Source organism: Pinus tabuliformis, chromosome 4_1, assembly GCF_031772625.1.
Source record: "Pinus tabuliformis cultivar Carrire ecotype Pingquan chromosome 4_1, CPIR1, whole genome shotgun sequence".
Classification (NCBI taxonomy): Eukaryota; Viridiplantae; Streptophyta; class Pinopsida; order Pinales; family Pinaceae; genus Pinus; species Pinus tabuliformis.
Window position 1 is genome coordinate 783,230,508 of NC_142303.1, and position 15,241 is coordinate 783,245,748.

The 15,241-nt window shown below is 39.2% G+C and overlaps 1 protein-coding gene across 1 annotated transcript in view; it reads right to left on the bottom strand.

The window, feature by feature from the left end:
- Positions 1 to 6,870: 6,870 nt before the first annotated feature.
- The window catches only part of LOC149178500 (uncharacterized), an 85,924-nt gene continuing 77,553 nt past the window's right edge, over positions 6,871 to 15,241 (bottom strand). Inside the window, exons 9-10 of the mRNA XM_089420353.1 lie at positions 8,504 to 8,592; positions 6,871 to 7,191 (exon numbers count right to left, since the gene is read on the bottom strand). Coding sequence (XP_089276479.1) covers positions 7,146 to 7,191; positions 8,504 to 8,592 — 135 coding nt within the window. The 3' untranslated portion in view covers positions 6,871 to 7,145. The remainder of the gene's footprint in view (positions 7,192 to 8,503; positions 8,593 to 15,241) is intronic.

The following is a 15,241-nucleotide window of genomic DNA, read 5'->3' on the forward strand; positions in this document are numbered from 1 at the left end:
GTTCCAAGTAGTCTCCCATATCGATCTGGAAGATGTAGCATTGACCTGATCTTTATCATCATCAGATTGTTCTTGGTCTGTCACAGAGAAGTTATTGATACAGATTTCAAGATCTTCAATTTGTGGTTCTGCTTCTATCTTGTGAAGACTCATGTCAAATAGTGATACTTCTATCTTATGAATACGTGTATCAAAACTTTCTTCTTCGTCTTTAGTGGATGAATCCTCAAACATGAAATTAGAGGATTCTGGCTTGCTTGATTCTTCAGTTTCTTTGGATTGTTTTATGGCAGGATGTGGGCTAAAGAAACTGGGATTTGCAAACAAAGAATATGGATGAGAGGAAGTAGGTGGTGGAAAGGTTATAGAACTGGGTGTCCTGATGAGGCTTTCCACATAAGGAGTAATAGAATATGGAACAGAAGTCTTGGGTTCTGAAAATATAGTTGCAGATTTATAAGCTTCGACCCTAGGCTTCTTTTTCAGGGATTCTATCCCTTGAGATACTTCCCAAACTTGTTTTTTGACAATATCTAGGGAATTACTGATCTTCACTATTTTTTTTCCATGAGCAGAGGTAGCTTCATGGGTCTTTTTTTCTATCTATCCTGTCTGTAAAGATAATCTGTCAAGACTCTTAGCAAGAGCCTTATCATTTTCTGCTAGAGTAGTTACGCTGCTATTCAGACAAACTATGTTATAATCTTGTTTTCTCATAATACTTTCAAGCATGGTCTTCATTTCAAAATTAGCAGTTTCAATACTCTCAAATTTAGAACTGACAAATTTCTCAAGACTAGACAGAGCTAAATTAGTCCAATTAGTAGCAGCAACAGCATCTCTTGCTACTAGGTTAGGATCATCAGCATGAGATCGAAGCAATTTGTACAATTTTCCATCTTGACTTCTTATCACAAAATTTTTCCAAGGGGGAAACTCTGTGTCTGTTTCCAAAAGGCTTCCGTCAAGGAGTTCCCACTTGTGTTTATTTGGAGTTCCCGTCCGCATCATGTTTACTTGGAGATGAGAACAAATCTTTTTTAGTAATTTTTCTCCTTCAATTTGAACAGTAATCAGAGATCTGGGAATATTTGGCTTGTTTAACATGCTCTAAATCTTTGGCTGAAAAACATGGGCTTTCAAAGGAGGAGGAATTACTACAGGATTTTCTTTCAGCTTTTCTTCTACAAATTTCTCTGGATCCTTGATTCTCTTTTGCTTTGTTTGGTTTCTGAATTGTTTCATCAAGGATTGTTCTATTATATTTGCAGAAGGGTAATACCATTCGTAGAATGATATCCACTGATTTTCTGCCTTCATCCATTCTTTCCATTTCTCAACATTCTGTCTGTTGAAGGCAGGGCGATCATCTCTTGGAAGAAGCATTACTTCTTCGAAGTACAAATGTTCTTTTTCATGTGTAAACATATCCCAATTGAACATTTTCATTTTCCATTGATCCTCTGGATCATATGGACTGATACCTTTAAAAATCTTTAAAAAGGCAACTATCTCTGAATCAGGAGGGATTTCTACATGCTTTGGAATCCTATCAATAGGATTTCTTCTGTATTCAGGAATAGGTGAAGAATCAACATAGCCCAAACCATAAGTGGAAGAACTAGAAACTATATGTACAAGTAGTTCTTCTTGTGGGTTAAAGAATACCACTTTTTTGTAGTTTTCCTCAGAGGAATCAGACAGAGGAGTGAATCTAATCATCTTGATCCTGTGACGGTCTGATGACTCACCATGTGGTGTAGGCGGCTCTGAGGAGAATTGGAAAAAAAAAATTGAGCAGTGTGGATGATCACAGACTGAGCTGAATGGCTGAGATGGGTTTGGCTGTGAAAATAATCTTCTGATGGAATCATATACTGCTTGGTCAATTACAAATTGCGGAGGTGCAGAGGTTTGAGCAGAATGTAATTGGCTGATTGTGGTTAGAACTGCAGAGACAGAGGGTCCACCATGCTGAACTGTATTGACTCTGGGAAATCTTGTGGTAACTTTACCATCAATCTCAGTAATGATTGACTGTGCTGCAGCAACAGGTTTTTTTATGGGTTTTCCCCAATTGGTTACCCAGTCGTCAGGAGGACACAAATCGTTGCGGGAAACATAGACTGGTGCTACAGGATTACAGGATGAGTCATACTGGATGAGAGTGACCCGACCTTCATCTTTGTCAGGGGTGTGTAATACAGTAGGAATTGTGGTATTATAAAATCAGACACAAGTAATATAAAAGATGGCCAAATTTTTTGACTTTGTTTTGAAGTTTTCATATCCTGCAGTCTGAATACCTAATGTTAGGCATTGCAGGACATTTGGGTCATCTAATGCAACAGAAAAGTCTGGAAAAACATCATACTGTACAGGGCCTTCAGCAAGGCTTGTCTCAATGCCACCTATCATGGCTTGAGTAAATGTAGTCCATCGATTATCAAATAGGGCTTACATAAGCTTTTTGGCCTTTTCTATGCAACGCATTCAGTCCTATTCTCACCATCCCCAGATGGGCGTATTGATAACCAGCTTTGAGGGCTGCTTTGATATGTTTGGCCTCTAGGAGAGAGATGGTCAACATAGCATTCAATGTTAAATCAGCTTTAATGGATTTTTCTTTGATTTTTATCTGGCTGAGGGCACGGAAATTAAAAGAGGAAAGTCCTCGATAAACATCCTGAGGAGAGACTGGTGGAAGTTTCCAGTTTACAGTTGGGTTTGTTTCTTCTTGCTCAATTATTGCAGAATTACCAGAAGCAAATTCAGATCGGCATAAACCTTCTAGACCAGATCTTAATTCCTCTTCAGTCTTTATAGATTTAAAATGCTTTGTTCCAAATATTCCCATAGACTCAGAAGATTCAGCAGATGAATTTCTAGAAGCATCCATTGTAGATTTAAGAAAGATAAATACCCGTTCAAAGACTTGCAGAAAATGATGAAAGAAGAATTGTGGCTTTCTTCTGAAGGAGAAATTGCGGCTTCTTCGCGTACTTGAAGTACGAATTCTCGTCCAACGTATTCAACACCCTCCAACGCCTTCAACACCCTCCAACGCCAACACCAGCAACAACGGGCTCAAACGCAATGAACCCTAGCCCAATGTGACCTCCCCTGAGGTCATTCCTTCAAGAAGGGCACTAATAAGAGAGTATTGTGCCCAAGATAACCCATTCTTCCCACATTCCATGCACCCCTTATTCTCCACTTTCATTCTTTGGACCAATTATCATTTGTCATTAGCACTAGCACATTTGTCATCATCTCTGAGTCAAGACCCGAAATTTTTCCCTAAGTGGTTGATGCCACTCCAATAACGTTAAAAGCATACAAAGCCACAACTAAAGAAAAAAAATGCAAAAGATGGTTGGAACATAATAAGCATGTGGGCAAAAGCCTAGCATGAGCTTCACCCTCTTCATTAACTATCACATGGTTCATCAACTTATTATGCTCCATCATAAAGGTACTCTTGAATGTCCCAAACTCGATGAGCAAGACACTGCTACATCTTTAAGGGGTATTATAAAGGAATAAAGGAAGATAGGTCTCTTAGCTATGCAGTAAAACAAAACAAAACAAAATTACTATTATTATTATTATTAAAGTAAAAGGCACATTAGAGGGGTGGAAAAAACAAGCCTAGGAAATAATAACTCATGCCTTCACGATTTCTCCCTCTTCTCATTATCGCACTTCAAAATGTTGGACCCCACTTCAACTAGTGCCATGGCTATTGTCATCTTCCTTGATGTCTTTCCAAATCCATCACCATCATTAACACATGCATATATGGATTGATTGGTCTACCTGTGAAATGTCTTTCCCCTTGGGGACTAGAAGCCCCTACAAAAGGGTTGAGGGCATAATCATCCCTAACAAAAAAGTTGTAACTTGCCTACAAATCCTAAGGTTTAAATACATTGGAAAGCAAGGTTTGTGTGAACTATTTTTGTGCCCCTAACTTAGAATATGGTTTGCTTTGATACTTTAATGGTTTGTATCCCTAATGATGTTGATCTCACTTGATCTTGAGGGTATGTTTCAAATGGTTCATTACTCATGCAGTAGAGATCCTTTGAAGGATGACTTGACACTTATCCAACACCATTCAAAGGATGTTTATCCCATTCTTGAGCATAGAGTTCGCCTTGCAGCGTAAATGTTGCCCTCCTAAGATGAACATTGAACTTTGAGGAGCCTCCACATGGTTGTACTCCCCTTGCTACACCTCCAGACGTTGAAATGTTGTAACAGAAAGCCAAGGTGTTGGCTCATTTGACGATGTGCCTAGATGGACCTGAGGTGTCCCCAAGCTAGACTTGACCTTGTTTGATGGACATTGCTTTGTTCCAAAGCCCAAATGAGGAGGGCTAACACATCATGCCTAGATGCCAACGTTTGTGTCGGAGCTTGCCACATCACCCCCACATATACCCTAAAAGGGTGGCATACGCCTTCTTAGAGATGTCATGGTGGAGGAGATGGTATATGGAGATGTACCCATGCACTCTAATGATTTCATTGAAATGAGGAGCACTTATAGTCCACTTTATCACTTGCTTGATGGAGATTGTTCATTCTAAGAGTTTGATGTCATGATGGATAGCATTTATTCCCACACATATGAGAGATTTTTTATGTATTTATTATGTTTTAAAGATATCTAAAGGATGGCTTGTGACTTTTAGGCCTAGTTGGATGCTTAAACAAACTTCTTGGGCTTTTACTTGTAAAATTATGAGTGAATTGATTGCCCTCATATAAATAGAGGAAAGTCACTCTTCATTTGGATCATCATCACACATTCATCTCATTTCTCTGTCTCTCTTTAAGTGTGCACTAACTCCTTTGTAACTTTCTCTTGGAGGCAATGGATATTTAGTGGAGGTGAATTGTCTTGGAAGGGAGATTTTCGCATGGAGAGGTTTTTTTAAGACTAATAAAGTGATTCTTGCAGAAATTGTGTAAGTTTGTTGTCATTTTCTTCCATTTTGCATGTTATATTGCTAAGATTAGAGTTTCTCCCTGTGTCATATTAAAAAGTGTAATATCTTTCTAGAGATTTTGATTCTTTATGATATGTAAAATCTGTTTTGCAAGAAACCATCAAGGAAACTTGGTTTATGCATCCCTTAAATCTCCCATATAGAGAAGTCACTAGGGTTTCTAAGTAAGGATTCTTAGACCTCTGCCCTCTTCATACAAGTCCCTCTCTCTTTGACCTTTGCCATTATTGACTCCATTGCACAATTGAGAGAAGACACTAGACTGATCATCTTAATTTCTCCCTTTTTCCTCTTAATTCATGGTAACTAGGGTTAGGGTTAGCTTAAATATGCATTTTATAGCAATTTTATGTCTAATTGTTGTTTCCCTACTAGTTGGTATTGCATTTAATAAATATTAAAAAACAAATCAACATTAATTGCATATTTTCACCCCAAAATTAGGGTTGATGTCTAGGTAATTATTGTTGCCATATGCATTTTTTACCATTTAAAATCCATTGTTTGCCCAACCCATGTCTGCCTCTGTCAGTCTTTGCCCCTTTGTTGATCTTGTCATTTATAGGCTATTTCTCAATCTATTATATGAGTGTATACCATAAATCTGCATATCATAAAAATCCCTAGCTTATAGCAACTTTCTTTTAAATCATAAAGGTCTTAGGAAAGTGTACTTAAACTTTTGCAACTCTTATCTCAAGGTTTGGCCGGTACCTTTCCCTTCAATCATTAGACCTTAAATCACCCTTGAGTTTTCCTTTGTTGAATATCTTGTTGGTGATTTCTTTAAGGAAGTCTCCCTTGTGGGGATAATATCCACCACTAAATAGCTGGAAAGAGGCCACTAAGGTGACAGCCGTGGTTGATCTTTTGTTGCCATAAGACCTAGGTTGCATAGTGAAGCTTTGCATTGGGTCTGCTAAATTTTGCGATAACAAGCCCTACAATACTCTGTTAGTTGGACAGCCCAACCATGTCCACATAAGCTGACAAACAAGGCCAATAAGGATCTACCCATCAATCTGTTTGTCTTGTTTTGTCTGCCACCATTGTATCTATCAAGGAACTAGTGGTACATGTAAATTTTTTTATTTTTGGGGTTTCACAGACTAGCTAACAGGTCTTGTGGCTGAATTCAAATTGCAGTCTGTATCAATTTTCCATATCAACATATAAAAGAAAATTTTATTATCAAAATGTTCCTTCTTGTTCTACTATTATTATTTTTACACTAGACTATAACTGCAAAAAACAACTAATAGGGTGTTAGCTAGATTTATGTGAAATTATTTTATTATTTTAAACGAGATCCTAACTGCAAAATACAACTAATAGGGTGTTAGCTAGATTTATGTGAATATTTTTATTTTGCTGTCCCAGCATTCACAATAATAAGGGACATTTCAGTAATCTGAATTATCGCAAGATGCCTTTATACATTGTCATTATAGATAGTATTGTTCTTACCATAGTATTTTCCGGTTAAGTTTTACAGCCTTTGTCAACACCCATTTGTTTATTATTAAAATATTGATGCTTCTGGAAAATGGTTGACCAGAAACCATCTGCCAAATACAGTATGCATAAAATTGATGAGGATCAAATAAGGTTAACCGATTAGAAGGGAATCTGATTTTTCATCCCAGATTGCCAGTTACTCCAACCATAGCAATGTAGTTTGTTTGAAGGTCTGCATGATCTGTCTGTGGCATAAAGTTTTAATGTGGTCAAGAATTCTGAATCAAAGGATCACTGACACCACCGAGGCGTCACGTTTGCAGAATTATATTTTCAAGAATCTAATACTAGAATTGCCATGATACTTTATAAATGGATTACATGGATTGCCAAATACCGGTCAAAAAAAATACTAACATTTTATACTTCAAAAATGGAGTCAGGAAGGAGAAAAATTATAGGCTAGGTAAAACTAATCCTCCAAAACATATCCAGAGATTTTATACAAGAGGAGACTGATTCTTGCCTTCTTCAAAAAGATAATGCAAATGGCCCAGATCAGTGTCCAATCAAGAAGAAACAAAAATTGTTGTCGCTAAATTTGATAACCCTGCCAACAGGGAAAGAAACATACAAATCTCCGCAAACCTTTCCTGATAAGAACCCCACTCATAAGAAATAATCAACTGTTATCTGCTTTCCGCGAAGGATTGATCTGCACAATCACATATACGTGAATGTAAAAACTGCAATATCTGAAGTGTCCAAATTCTCTAGGCAAGGATAATGATTACTAGGTAAAAGACAAAGAACTATTTAGAGATTAAAGTTACAATATTAATCTGCCAACAATAAGGTTTTCAAATATTAGCAATAACCACTGCTACAGTAATACAGAAAGGAAATGAAAAAACAGGTCAACAGACGTAATGCTAAGATGAATAGAGATTCCAATATTCACAGCATTCAAAATGAAATCTAGAGTTCTGTTCCTCGAAGGAAATACTACTTCTTGCCGCAGAAAGGATCTAACTTCCAAGCTATTGGATAGCATGCTTTTACATCATGAGTTGATCTGTCGAGAACTTTCTACTGAGGACGAGACCACTGTAAAATGTGTGGATTGCAACCTAGTATAATAGTCCACAGGAAGATGTTTTATAGAAAACCACAAAAAACAGGATATGCTTACAGCATCCTAATCAATTTGTCAGACATCTAAAAAGCATAAATTAGCAATCTCAATAAATGAACCACCTATGAAATGAAAACAAGAGAAAAAGCCACAGATGAACTCCCATTATCCGATAAATATCTGGACTCTGCCCATGAAAAACTTCAGTGCAAACCTTGATATTCAATAAGCCCATGACATAAAGCTGATCCCTAAAGAGATTAACAAATGGAGAAGATCCAAGAAACATAATAACCATTAAAGGAGGTTTCTGTAAGTTGATCCATCTCTGGTTTATATTTCTGAAACAACAGAAAATTCAGATTTCTTTGGGATATCAAAAAATGCTAAAAAAAAAGCACACCAATCGTACTCCCCACATTCCTCGAAAATTTTTGGTCCGAACAAAGAATATCAGGTGTGGCTTACAGAAAATATTTGCAGCTCTAATGCAAAAATGTGGCTTTTAAAATGAATTTATGTGATCATCAATATTAAACTATGAAAGTCCTCTGGGGTAGATCTTGTAGATAGTGTAAAAGATTCTCTAGTATATAGGAATAACTTATAAGCTATAGTGCACAACTAAGTTGATCACATTTCTCTTGACACACATGGATGAAATCTGACAAGTCATATTGAGTTTAACTTGAAACTAGACTGTTTCATTGTCTTTGATCCTGTTTACAGAGATCTATGAGTAATTTTTCTAGAACATTAGGATCAGGCCGTTGCATTGTTTTGAGTCCATGACTTAAATGACAATGCAACACCCGAATATAAAGAACCATAAAGGCACAAATTCTGAAGTCATAATCAATTCTAAAGGAATAAGTCATTTTTAAGAGCAAACCTGTGCAAGAGACGCTTGGCTGATACAGCTTCATGTAACGTTGAAAATGTTATAGTAAATGCATCCCCACTCTCTCTCTTCTTAACATCCTGTCACATAGAGATATTTGAGAGAATATACATCACCTAAAAATAGCATAGTCCATCTAATCCTTCACAATTTGCATGAATGTACAAAATATAAGAACCGCAGCACAATTCAAATGTGTGAATTTCCTTGGCCAGCAGTATTTTAAAAGAAAGCATCTTTTAGTGCCACTGTACAATAAGTGCACAAGACACAAATATATATAAGAGCAACATCGCAGATGTTGGTTCCCTTTCCAATATCCGAGTATAACACACCTCTGCATGAAGTCTCATACAGAAAACACAAATAATTAGCTCTTTCTTGTTATTAGATGTGATACAACTTACACTAGGAATTATAAACCTCTTTGTCTGTGGTTGGGGTTAGGGAACTCTTTGTTGTCGATGGCCAACCAATGGAATTAGGGACTATCTAACCTCAATTAGCATTTCAATCAAGCTTCGTAAAGTATCCAAGCTAGATTTCATTAGGAAACTTTACTGTAGCACTAAAATTTAATGCTTCAGCTGTACAAAAAAAGTTGAATAATTAACAGCTAGAAGATGATTATGCTTTCATTATCAGATATTATTCATTCTAAAAATAGTGAACAAAAAAAAAAAACATAATTAGAAATGAAAATCTTGTGCTAAAGGGAGCAACTTAGTAGTAGGTATCTTTATTTTGTTAGACTGTGAATCCCTAAACAATCACAAAGTCCAAGACCACATTGATATGAGTAATTAATCCTTATATTTGATAAGGTATTGTTATGATCCATTGATGAGTTAGTTGTCAATGAGATCTAGATCTAGAATGTTCAAATGCATATCCTATATACTATAAAATCATAAATCCATATCATGAGATTAATACATGTTAAAATTGGCAACTAGGGCCAAACTCCATGTGGGTCACCTCATTTATGGCAGCTGATATTTTTCCTAGATTCCTCTTGTCGAGAGGTGTAGGATTGATCTAAAGATCATCCGATTCCGACAAGTATTTATGGAGATATGAATTTATTTGTATTTACTTGACAAATTGTCAAGGTCGGCCAGCAGTTAAATGTGTGGCACACATGCCCAGTGAATCATATAAATACAAGAGAGGTTGATTCATTTTCTCATCATATCATCTCACTCATTCTTCTCTCTCTCTCCTTAGCTTTGGGTTATACAAGGAGCAGCTCACACGTGGGAAGGAGGACGCATTAGGGCAAGGAGGACATTGAAAGGAGGACACAGAAGCAGCTGAAGGTATCTTTGACCTGCGTTGACCAAGCGTTGACTCATCAAGGGTGCGGTTTTGGTGTGGCTGCCTCTCCTAGGCAAGCCGCAGATTTTGGCACAAAAATCGAGGCAATCCGTCCATAGGTTTGACCAGCATTGACTTCCCTAGTTTTGGGCAGCAGGTTGACTTCAGTCAACAGCAGTTTGACTGTGTTTTGGGGGCTGTTCAAGGGCTGTTCGAGGGCTACTTGACCGGAAATTGACCATGCATATTGGAGGTCAATTTCAACTCATTTGACCAAGTTTGACTTTGCTGATCTAGGGTTTGCTGCTGCTAATATAAAATTACAGAATTATGATTTTGTACTATTTTTCTCTCTTGTCTTGGCTTGTTTTTTGTTGATCGTTTAGTGTTCTATCTGCACTTTACTTAATGTATATGTGATTGCTAATCTGTGGCTAATAAGAAGAAAAGAAGTAAATTGTTCTAAGCATATAACATACCATAATTTAACATGGTATCGGAGCTGAGGTGAAGACAAAGCCCAAGCAAGAACAACAGAATCACTGAAGAGAAGGTTGGCAAGGCTATCCTAAAAACTTCATGGGGTCCTCAACACTCTTCCCCGCCGAAGCCAAGCTCCGTGAGAAGTCTGACTATCACAGATGGAAGATGTCTCTTGATCTGACTTTAGAAGATCAAGAAGTGTTGGACCATGTGAGAGGCAATATTGTTGCGCCTCCATCAAATGCATCCGTTGCTGCCAAAAGCAAGTGGTCCAAGGGAGAAGTCAAAGCAAGGAAGATCATCCGAGACTCTATCGACAAGCCCCTGGCGGCCCATGTTTCTAAGCTGACAACCTCCAAGGAAATCTACGATAGACTGTGAGTTTATTTAAAGTTAATGATGCAAATCAAGTTCTGTTCCTTATAAATAAGCTGAAGGAAATTAAAAAGGGCAAAGATGAGAGTATGCAAGCATATTTCTTAAGGATCACCGAGATCAAGAATGATCTCCTATCTATTGGGGAAGTAGTTCCTGACAAGGAAATGACTATCACAACTCTTGGAGGACTGCCACCTGAATGGTATATATTCAGGACTACTCTTCTCAACAATAATGTCATCCAAGGATTTGAGGAATTAATGGCTAGATGTATTCAAGAAGAGACAAGGATGGAAGAGCAAGAAATGCCCACACTTAAAGGCCATCCCTCTGCCTTTTCTTCTCATGCTAAAAGAAGAAACAATTATGGGGCTAAATCCAAAGGAAAGGTTGGACCAAAGGGTGGAAGAAAAGGACGATGTTACAATTGCAATAAAATGGGCCACTATGCGAGGGAGTGCCCTGATAAAAGGGACTCACACCATGAAAATGACCAAAATCACTCTCAAGGCAATCAAAGGAATGGCAGGTCCAATGGCAGAGGTAAAAGAAATGTCGAAAATCAAGGAAGAGGACAACCCTTCAAGAAGGCAAGAAACTCCAGGTATGAATCCAACGTTGTTAACAATAAGCAAGATGAATATTGTCTACCAACGGCCCTCTCTACTACTGCTCCCCTGGACATGCTGGGAAATTGGCTTATTGATAGTGGTGCCTCAAGGCACTTCACTGGTTTCAAAGAAGCTCTCTCTAATCTGATAGAGAAGGAGACCAACCTGGAAATTGTTCTTGGGGACAACGCAAAATATCCAGTGAAAGGCGTAGGGAATGTCACTCTTCAATTGAATTAGGGTAATACAATTCATTTGCAAGAAGTCCTATATATACCTGATCTCAAAAAGAACTTGGTGTCTGTTTCGCCAATGGAAGACAAAAGCTACAAGGTAACCTTCATCGATGGCAAGGTACATGTATGGAAAAAGAATTTTAAAGAAGCTTTCACTCTTGGGTTTCGGGTCGATTCATTATATCAAGTCGAAGGAAGTCTGCTGGGTGTCATGTCTTGTGACACATCACTTCAGTCCGAACTATGGCATTGGAGGTTTGCTCACCTTCATTATAAAGCTCTACCCAATGCAAGACAAATGGTGACAGGGATGCCCGAGTTCCGAGTAGAGCAAGAAGGTGTATGTCCGGGATGTGCCAAAGGGAAGCTCAAAAGAGGACCATTCCCCTCAATCCAAAGCAAGACCTCTGATATATTGCAGCTGGTTGACTCTGACATATCTGGTATGATGCCTGTGAACTCCTTGGGAGGATATTTATATTACCTCACATTTACAGATGACTATTCTCGCAAGACTTGGATATACTTCTTGAAAAAGAAGGATGAAGTGTTCACTTGGTTTCGTCACTTCAAAGCCTTGATCGAGAATCAAACCGAAAAGAAAATCAAGATCTTGGACTGAGTATGAATCCAATGCGTTCCATGAATTTTGCAAAGAAGATGGCATTAAGAGGGAGACTACAACACCATATACTCCTGAGCAGAATGGTGCAGCGGAAAGGAAGAATCGTACGATTGTGGAAGTTGTCCTTGCTATGCTTCACGATCAAAGACTTCCGAAGTTTCTATGGGCCGAAGCTGTAAATATCGTCGTATATGTGCAAAACTGATGTCCTCATCAGGCATTGGGTTCCAAGACTCCCGAAGAGATGTTCACTGGTAAGAAACCTAACGTATCTCATTTTAGAATTTTTGGAAGTCCAGTATACTTTCATGTGCCGAAGGAGAAGAATAAATTGGGTGCATCTGGAAAGAAAGGAATCTTCATGGGCTATAGCGAAAACACTAAGGGTTATAGAATTTATGTGGCTGGTCAAAGGGAAATCGAGATTAGCCATGGTGTCACCTTTGACGAAGATATGGCTCTTAGCAAAGTTGATAATCTTCCTACTCAAAGGGAATCTAAAGAAGCTAACACCAGGGAACCAAAGGAAAAGGAAGATGAGACAATGCCCAATGTGGAAGAACCTATGGATCCTATTGATCCCCCTCCACAAGAACCTTCCTCTTCTAGGAAGAGGCCTTCATGGCTAAGGGGGACACTTGATGATGCTGAAGGGTAGGTTGCACCCAGGGGGACCTTCTGGGAAAGTAAGAAGCCGACCAGGTATCAGGGATACTTGACCATCATGAGCACGATCATCCAAAATGAGCCTTCGTCATTCGCAAGAGCTGTCAAGCATCAAATATGGAAGGATGCTATGACTAAGGAATATGAGTCCCATCATGAAAAACAATGTTTGGGATGTGGTCCCCAGACCCCAGGACAAAGCAGTTGTCACTTCGAAATGGCTTTACAAGATAAAGCATGCAGTTGATGGAAGTGCGGAAATGTATAAGGCTCGTTTTGTCGCTCGTGGCTTCTCTCAGAAGGAAGGTATAGACTATGACGAGATATTTGCACCTATTGCCCGATATCCACCATCTGCTCGATCATAGCCCTCACTGCTTCGCAAGGATGGGACCTACATCAGATGGATGTCAAGACCGCGTTCTTGCATGGTTCGATCAAAGAGGTCTATGTGGAGCAACCCAAAGGATTTGAGATTCATGATCGAGAATTTCACGTGTGCAAGTTGAAGAAAGCCCTCTATGGGCTAAAGCAGGCACCCCAAGCATGGTATGAGAGAATCGATAACTTCTTGATGAAGCTGGGATTCACTAGGAGTGGAGCCGACCCTAACCTTTACTTTAAGGTTGAAGATGACAAACCTCTCATACTGGTGTTGTACATTGACGACCTCTTTCTAACAGGTGCAGACCCTCTCATTCTCAAATGTAAGAGGGAGTTGGCTTCTGAGTTCGAGATGAAAGACCTAGGACTGATGCACTATTTCCTAGGACTGGAAGTCTGGCAGAAACCAGAGGAGATTTTCCTATCTCAAGGAAAATACGTGATGAAAATATTGGAGTGATTCGGTATGGTGGACTGCAAGCCCGTGACTACCCCGATGGAGCTTGACTTCAAGAAGTTAAGCGGTAGTGTTGTCTGACCTGTTTTACGAAATGCTACCGAATATCGTCAACTCGTCTGAGCATTGATGTTCTTGGTGAACTCTCGTGCGGATATATGCTTTGCAGTGAACACGTTGAGTAAACATATGGTTGAGCCTCACCACACACATTGGATTGGTGCCAAGAATCTGTTGAGATATCTTCATGGCACAATCACTCATGGGTTAAGATACATTGTCGAAGATGTGAGACTACTTGGATATACCAGTGTTCCACCAAGGTTCCGAGATGAGGGGGCGAGGGGGCACGGGAGCGGCCTATGCAAAAGCTCCCTACCATTTTTTAGGAAACATGGGGGAGCGTCAGGGTCTTAAAAATTTATAGATATAAAATATAATTTATTAATTGAGTCCACTATGACAATTTGCCACTTTGGTTTGAATTGAAAAGCTGTAAAGCATAGCGTAGGCCTGTTCATGGTGAGATATGCATTAAATTTTTCATGGCTGTTCATGGTGAGATATGTATTAGACGTTGTTCATATATCAAACGTTGTTCATATATTAAATGATGTTCATGAGGCTGTTCATGGTGTGATATGTATACAAACGATGTTCATATATTAGACGCTATTCACATGTCAAATGCTGTTCATGTCATATGAATATGGAACCACGTTAATGCAATATGGAGTCCATACATGGCATATACGGTGGAAATATATACATTGAATATATATGTTGGGCATTCATATAATAGACCACGCAGTCATACACAGTTATGAGGATATCCACGCTGCTGATGAGGATGAGCCACGCAATAGATCCATTGACATGATACAGCCGCAAGCATAGATGGCAGCCACACAGATGCGTTGTCATATAGCCGCAGTAAGGAAAGAAATTTAAAATACGGTCATGAAGGGAAATTACACGCAGATCAGGGAAACTTCTACGCAGTCTAAGAGACATGTAACTTACAGCCAAAAGAAGAACTGTTCACGCTGAAAAATGGCAGGTGTGGCAGCCGCAGTCAAAGCTATAAACTCAGGAAAAAGGTCCCACATTAATGGCACGTAGCTGTAGATGACAGTGTGGTAAATCCAAGGCTGTCTATAACAGTCTTGACATCTGATCTCGGTGGTTCTTCTGTAGCAATTTAAGCATGTTGGACAGCATAATATAACAGTGATTAGAAGATGAAAATCTCGGACGAAGGGACTGTGTTATACACAGCAGTCCTGAGATATCTCGGTAAAATCTCAGTGCCAGTACAAACATCTTGTACAGCAAGGAAACGCCCCCTCAGGGAAGGGAAACGCCCCCCTGGCACGTCCCCCTGAGTTTCCTCATTTTTGGGAGCGTGGGGAAACGTCCCCTTCTAGTCCCCAAGTCCCCGGAGCGCGGGGGAGCGAGGAAACTAGACCCCTAGGGGGGGGGGGAGTCCCCGTGGAACACTGGGATATACCGATGCTGATTGGGCAGGCAGTGTGGTGGACCGAAAGAGCACTTCCGGGTGCTGTTTCTCTT